Source organism: Chaetura pelagica, unplaced genomic scaffold (genome assembly GCF_000747805.2).
Source record: "Chaetura pelagica isolate M959 unplaced genomic scaffold, ChaPel_1.0 scaffold762, whole genome shotgun sequence".
Taxonomy (NCBI): domain Eukaryota; kingdom Metazoa; phylum Chordata; class Aves; order Apodiformes; family Apodidae; genus Chaetura; species Chaetura pelagica.
In genome coordinates, this window is record NW_009952439.1 from 141,737 (window position 1) to 149,378 (window position 7,642).

General features: G+C 53.4%; 1 protein-coding gene across 1 annotated transcript in view; it reads right to left on the reverse strand.

Moving 5' to 3' along the window:
• Window positions 1–7,210, reverse strand: part of LOC104398301 (transducin-like enhancer protein 3) — a 26,641-nt gene extending 19,431 nt beyond the window's left edge. Inside the window, exon 1 of the mRNA XM_010008394.1 lies at window positions 7,172–7,210. Coding sequence (XP_010006696.1) covers window positions 7,172–7,207 — 36 coding nt within the window. The 5' untranslated portion in view covers window positions 7,208–7,210. The remainder of the gene's footprint in view (window positions 1–7,171) is intronic.
• Window positions 7,211–7,642: the final 432 nt, after the last annotated feature.

Genomic DNA, 7,642 nt, shown 5'->3' on the forward strand with positions numbered 1-7,642 from the left:
CCCCTCCCGTGCGCTCCCCAAATCACCACCTGCACCCCGAGGCTTCAGCCCCCACCCCACCCCAGGATGCACCCTACAGCAGCTTGGGTTTTTAATCCCAGCCCCAGTGGGTGCCAACCTGGAGAGGGGCTCTCAGCTCCACTTGTTCTCAAACACTGCAAGAAAAAAATCCAAACCATAGGATCATCGCATTGTTTTGGTTGGAAAAGACCTTGAAGATCACCCAGCCCAACCATTCCCCCAGCCCTGCCAAGGCCACCACTGCCCCACGTCCCTCAGCACCACATCTACAGGGCTTGGAAACCCCTCCAGGGATGAGGACTCCCCCCTCCTTCCCTGGGCAGCCTGGGCCAGGGCCTGACAGCCCTCTGGGGAAGGAATTGTTTCTAATATCCAACCTAAAACCATAATTTGGAGGAAAAAAAGGCCAACACTCAACCTTTGCTTGGAGGACGTGGGCAGTGGTTGGGGCACACTGGTTACTACCAGACCAACCCAACAAGCACAACCAATATGCCCTAGGACCACAAGCAAGGCGCCTCCAGGAGAACCCCCATCACCCCCAGCCAACGCAACCCACTGACCCCAGAGTTGGGGGACCTGCTGCAGGGGGTCCCCAGGAGCCACCTGCAGCACCTTCACACGGGCATTGCTAGCTTTCCCTTCAAAGCAACAGGGATATTTCTGGCCACCACCTTTTCCCGGTGATCAGGTTACCCCTGCTGCTTTTATTAGCCCCAACAGGGGTCAGGGAGCACCACCAGGCATCTGGAAGTGACCCCAGTTTGGACTCCGGGACCCAGTGCCACGGCCACTGGGATGATCCCGGACCCAAACGTGAGGACACGGGATGGATGCTGGAGCCACAGCACTGCCTGGGAAGTGCTCTGCACCCACCCACCCACCCACCAGGGGTACCTGTGCAGACCCCGGGCGGGACGGGCTCCCGGGACGCTGCGCCCGGCCTGGCGCCCCAGCAAAGCCACTTCAAAGGGACAGCAGTGCCACCGATAACGCGGTGCTCAGTGATAGCTGAACCTCTTTAAAGGCCTTTTTGGCACCAAGGCATCGATTAGATTATATATAAACTGCAGCTCCATTAAATATTTATGCCTTCAGATGAAGCCTATTGGATTCTGGACACAACAAGCACTGGGTGCACTGCTGCTCCAGCACGGTCGCTTCTCCTGCAAGCTCCTCCTCGCCAGCCCCCAGCAAGTTCTAGAACAAATTCAGCCCCTGTTTGAGGGGACAGCAGAGGTGCCAGCACCAGCAGCGCCTCCAGCTGCACCTCCAAAAAGGTCATTTAGGTCCAAAAGATAAAAAAGCAGCATCCAAACAGGCAGGAGCCACGGGGGAGGCAGGGAAAGGTGCTGGGTTTTCCCTGTGCGCCTTCAAACACTAACATGGTCCAGACAAACAAGGTCATGGAATGGTTTGAGTTGGAAGGGACCTTAAAGCCCATCCAGTCCCACCCCTGCATGGGCAAGGCACACCTCCCACCAGCCCAGGCTGCTCCAAGCCCCATCCAACCTGCCCTTCAACACTGCCAGGGATGGGGCAGCCACAGCTGCCCTGGGCAACCCGTTGCCTCCAAATTTAAACCCAATTCTGCCCAAACTTCCAACAGAGATTTGAGGAAAAACTTAACACTCTGCAAAGAGAGAAACTTCCCACATGGGATTCAGTCAGCAAGAAGATATTAGATGTCCAAAATATTATGTTTACAACCACGAGGTTTCCTGTTAACACGAGATTCAATGATCTTTAAATATTTGTTCACTTTAACTTTTCCCATTCCCCCGCATATTAAACCCGAGTTGTCCCCACTAAACGTTTAATCGGGAGTGAAAAGGGATCCTCCAGCACACCAGGAACAGGGGAGGGTTTCATGCCTGACACCTTTCCCCATAACAGGGCTCATTCATCACCTCGTCCCAGAGCAGCAGAGCCCCCCGAGCTGCTCCAGCCAAGAAAAACCTGCATTCCCTGCCGCGGGTTGCCATGGCAATCCCAGCCTCCGCATCCCCTTCCAGTGCCCTGCATCCACGCTGGACCGCGGGGGAGGGGGGCAAACCAGTGGTGGATAAAAGACTTGGGGGCTGCACAGGGCACCCCAGGAAGAGGCACCCACCCACAGGAGCAGCACCAGCACCCATGGGAGCACGTCTCTGGATGCTCCCCCTGGGGCCACGGGATGCTGAGGGCAGCTCCATGCCCCTTGTTAAAAAGAGCAAGGAGTCAGGAGAACGTGAAATCCCAACTAATCCCCCAGCACCCCCTGCCCCCGCCAGGAATGTGACCTGCTGCTAGAGAAGAAACACTCTGGGTGATGTTTCACGAGCGGGGAGGGATCGGAGAAAACATTTGCACTGGTTGTAAATCAAGAGCCAGACTCACAGGCTGTGAGTCCTGTCACCTGCTCTTAAAATGGCCAGAGCAGGTACCAGCACCCAAAGCACTTGAGGGCATGGAGAGCTGGAAATGAGCCAGGAGCCAGGCAGGCTCGGGCTGCAGCACCATGGTGGCATCGTGTTAAATAGCTGTGGGGCTGCCCCCCCCCAGCAGCCCCGTGCCCCTCAGCCTCCCCTCTTTACACCTGGACATGGCAAAGGGAAGTTTAAAAATAGCACTGTGGGATCTGCAGAGCAGAGGTGAAAGGAGCAACCTTAAAAATGGCCCAAAGCAGCCAAAGGCGAGCACAGCCCCAGCCCTGAAGCAGTCCCCCCCCAGTACGATATCCCAGACACAGCTCTGGGCAGTTGAGATGCTGCTGGGCCAAAATAGGTTAGTCCTGGCCTCAGCTGAGCAGGCAAAGGGAGCTGCAGGGCTCCCCGACCCCACCACTGCCCTAGGCTGGTCCCAGCACCCCAGGGCAGGACCCTGAAGCACAGGACCAGCCCCAACCCCTCCTGTGCTCCCTGCCCTGAACCATGCTCTGGGGATGCAGGTGCTTCCAGAAACCAGTTCCACACAGGGAGCACCCCCAGCCTTCCCAAAGGCACAGAGCACCTGCAACCAACCCACAGCCTGAGCAGGACAGACCTTCCATGAACCCACACGTGGTTTTGAAGCAGGTCACGCTAACTCAGGCCACCCCAGATGCCATCTCAGAACAGATTTGGGGCCACACCAGACCAACCTGCCCTTGCTTATTGATTCAAACAGCAGGACGCAGGCTGGAGACACAGGGCTGAACACACAGCATAGCTCTGCTGACCCTTCCTCCTCTATAAAAACGTGCCAAAAACATTATAAAGACTTCCCAGTGCAAACCTAATGCCCTGGAGCAACGGGGCTGGGGGGGCTGCCGAGGGGGACGATCCATGGGATGCAGGAATGGGGTGTCAGCATCACCTCACACAGGACTCCCAGGGTGAAGCACCCTACCCGTGAGCCCCCACCTCTCTCCTTTGCCTCCAAACCCACCACACACACCCAGAGAGGTGTTTCCAAGCCGGGTGTGCACCAGCAGAGCCCTCCCTCCGCCACCCCCTGCGCGCCCCCCAAACCAGCCCTGCAAAGGGGCGGTCGGAGACAGTCCAGGAGTAAATCACACCACCAGTGAAGCACCAGAAGCATCTGTTGAAACCAGGATATTGTCTCTTTAAGCACATGAAAATAAGGCCCTTGAGCAGTGTGGTTCTCACTCCGGCGCACAATTATGGGTACTTTCAGCTGTCTACCGCTATTTCAAGTGCTCTCTCCAACCAGGCTGTCAATGGCATGTTGAAAGCTATTTGTGGCTGCTATCATTATTAGCAAAGTGGAGAGCTTCACTGATGAGAATTAAATTCGGGGAGGGGGTGTGGAAGGGCGGGCCACAACCCCTCATTATAGAATTACCAGCAGCACCCGGGCTGCGGGCGGGCAGAGCTCAGCCAGGACCCCCAAAACCTACCCAGGGCCCCCAAAACCCACCCAGAGCCTTCCACAAAGCCAAGGAGAGGTTAAGCTGACTGAGAGTTCTTTCCTTCTACCTTAGGAGACCTGAGAGTATCACACTAACAAATTACTTGGCTTCTGAAGTATTTAGCAAATTATTACCTGGCACTCCTCGCTAACGAGCATGACAAAGTATATTGTGTTCTTGGAATATTCTAGAAAAAAAAAGAGGGGGGAAAACCATGCTGCTCTTCCCGTGGAAGCATCAGGAGGGTTTAGGTTTGTTCCCAGAATTAAATGTTTAAGCACAAAAAAAAAAAAAAACAGAACAAAAAAAAACCCAAGAAGTGCTGATGTGAGAAGTTCTCAGCCACAAAAAAAACCCCAAAAACCAGCAGAAAGGTTCTCCCCTGCTGAGGTGTCCTGTTTCCCCCCAGAAAATGAGGTTCTCTCAAAATCTCTTCCCCCCTCTGTTGCATTCAGTGATCATCGCCAGAGGTCTGAACAAAAACAATGCCCAACCAACGGGGGAGCCAAAGGTTTTGGTAAATATCAATTAACCTGAGGGGAAAAAAAGTTCCACTCGGGTTTAAAAAGCAAACTCCCAACCAGCCTCAGGTTGAAGGAAGCTGAGCAGCCCATGCAAGCAGGAAGGCTGATGTAAGGAGCAGTTCAGTGTGTTATATGCAACAAAGTGGGTAGTCACTTCCTAAATATTTCCTTGCATATGGAGTTGTTTATGAAACTACTTTTTTTTTTTTTCTTCTTTTCTTTTTCCCCTTAACCAGAAACAAAACGCAGAAGAAAGGAGGGGAGGGAGGGAGGGGAAACCAACACAAACCCACCCGAGGCCACATATGCACACACTTAATATTCAGTGAAGAAGAGATAATCTGTTATATAAGCCCACAGACAGACAATCCCCTTTTGCTTAAAGATGAAGTATCCATCAATGTTTGTCTCAAGCAGATGTAATCACAAGCAGTCAAGACTGGAGGGCAGGACACTGCATGAATAATTCAAGCACTTCAGTCTACTTGATTGTGTGCAGATAAACACAAGTCAACCGCTAAACAGGTCAGCTGATAAACTTGTTTGTTCAGGACTAGCCACCCTCGACCAGCTGCGGGCAGGACCACGCGGCAATTAGTGCGGGATGCCCCGGGGGGCTGCTGCACCCCTCGGAGGGGGACAGCCCTGCCCGGGGCCCGGCTCTGCCAGCCCCTCTCACCCTATTTTCACCTGGGAACGTGCTGGGAGCAGCTCGGGCCGCTTTGTTTTCCCCCAGCAGCGCTGTCAGGTAAAAGAAGGCGACGGGTTCACCTGCAAACCTGCCCCCGGGAGCAGGGGGAGCAGGCTGAAACCATCCAGCCAAGGCAGCAAAAGCTCCCCGGGAGGAACGGGGACCCTGCCGGGCATCCCCGGGAATGCGGGGTGGGAATGGCCAGCCGGCAAAACCCCAGGTCCGGGAGGGCAGCGGCTCCACCTGCCCCAGCCCCACGGGAAACTGCTCCTGGGCGTGCTGAGCTTCCTCAGCCACCCGCTGCAACCACCCCCGGCTCTTTGCCTCCCCTCGCCACCGGGAAGACTCGCTGTGTGGTCACACTGTAAGGCAGAGCTGGTGGGCCAGGGCTCTGTCCACACGCTGACCCTGCCAGGGCCCCGGTGGGTTCCCAGCCCCACGCTCACCCCGTGGCACAAAGCACCTCCAGCCAGCTCCTGGCTGCGAGCCTGCCCTGCTGCAAACACACTTGCCCATCTCGGGAAGCAGCAGTTGCCTCCACAGCTTCCAGCCAGAGGAGAGGTTCAGCATCTTGCTGTGTTTATTTCAGCATCTCCCAGCCTCTGCACAGAGCGAAGCTGTTCCATCACCCAGCACCCAGGGGGCAGAGCCATCCCCTCTCCTGAAACCATCCTGTACCAAGGCTTGTGTTCCTCCAGCCCCTCCAGCATTCCCAACAGGCTGCAGGTTCCGTGTCCCTCTGGACACAGGCAAAACGGGGACAGGGTCCTCACAGGAGGCCACCAGAAGCCTGGGCAGAACTCCTGCATTCAGCAGCGTTCCTGGCCACACCAAAGGCAAAACCCATCCCTGAGGTTTCCCTGAGCCACACACCAGCCCTATGTACCCCTGCTTGCCCTGGGCAGGGGGCATCTGGGCTCCTGCACAGCCCCCCCAGGGCTCCCCACAAGCAGAATCCCCTTCCAAGGAGCCTTCTGTCCAGGCAGAAGCAACAAAGAGACTCAGGATTATCTGCACAGAAGAAGATATTTTTAAAAAACTGTAGACTAAGCAGTAATTATTTTTGTTACCCTGTGACTACATACGAGAAAGCTAAAGGGAAGTGTGTGCTAAGAAGCAGGGAGGCAGAATCACAGACACGCTGCTCTGAATCCCATCAGTCAGCAAAGACTCTCTCTCACCCAGGGCTGTGATGCTGCTATTAAGCAAAACCACTCTGGAGCTGAATGGGGCTGATTTGCGAATTGCAAAGTTGATGTCAACTTCTATCTGCCTTAAGTTCTTAATTAGAACTACTTCTAAAACCAGTAAGCAGCAGCAGCACAAATAATCGGGTCTAATCTCAATAATAACTTTATTCCTTTAAGTTTTACCATCATGTGCCCAGCCTTTAGGCTCTTTAGCTATAATCTTATCAAGGTAGCACACCACATTCTGCTATGGCCCTCGATATTTTTCCTTCAGGCAAGTTGGGATGTTAGAGGAAACAAACAAACAAACAAAACAATAAACAAACCCCATCTACCCCACATCGCTTCCCCTTCCAGATGCAAAGACAAATCCGTGACATTGAGCAACACACCCAGAAGATATGGGTATCCCTGAAGATAATTCCCTGCTAAGTCTCAAGCTACAGCAGGGCCAGTATCAGGGGTATGACCTTAGAAACAGCTGCCTTGCACCACCAACAAAACCAGAGGAAAACACAAGAGATAACAGTATTTTCCAAGTGCTGGGAATGCTCTATTCCAGGTACTGAGCCCCCAGCACGAAAGGCAAGGCTATTTTCACCTCTCCTCATAACCATTCTTCTCAAAAACCTGAGTTTATCCTGAATACAGGCAAAAAAACCACCCGCCAGGCTGCCATCAACTTGCATTCCTAATATAACTGCCAGACCACACCATCCCACCTGGAGTCACATCCCTGACTCCAGCACTTATTCCCCCATTTAGTGCAATCAGGGCCCATTTTATCTCAGGTTGAGAAAAGGGCAACAGGAGATCAATCAATCCTCGCTTCCCCCCCCTTTAAATTACTCACCTGTTTGTGCATTTCAATATTCAAACCATAGGACATTTCATAGTACTGGGGAACACAACCCAAAAAAAAAAAAAAGAGAGAGAGGCAACAAGAATTTGAATTAATTTAACATAAGGTATTTGCATAAGGTCATTACCAGAAAGCAGCCTGGTCAAAACTGTGCTTAAAGCATTCATAGCCAAGGAAATTATGCCTTATAATAAGCAGCTGTTTATAGGGTTTAACTGGCATGCATTTAACAGGAGGACACTCCTTTTTTACTCCTGTTTTCTCCTCCTAAGCTACTTAGAAAAACAAAGAGGCACAGAGCTGTGTGACAGGCGTCTGCACAGCCCTGGCAGAACAGGTACAGCCCGTAGCCTGGCCAAAAACCCAGTTTCTCACTGCGGGGGGGTGGGTGTGTGGGGATTTATTCCTCCCTTTTGGGTCCCGCAGTGGTTCTGGGACCCCCACTCCCCCCCCCACCCCGGG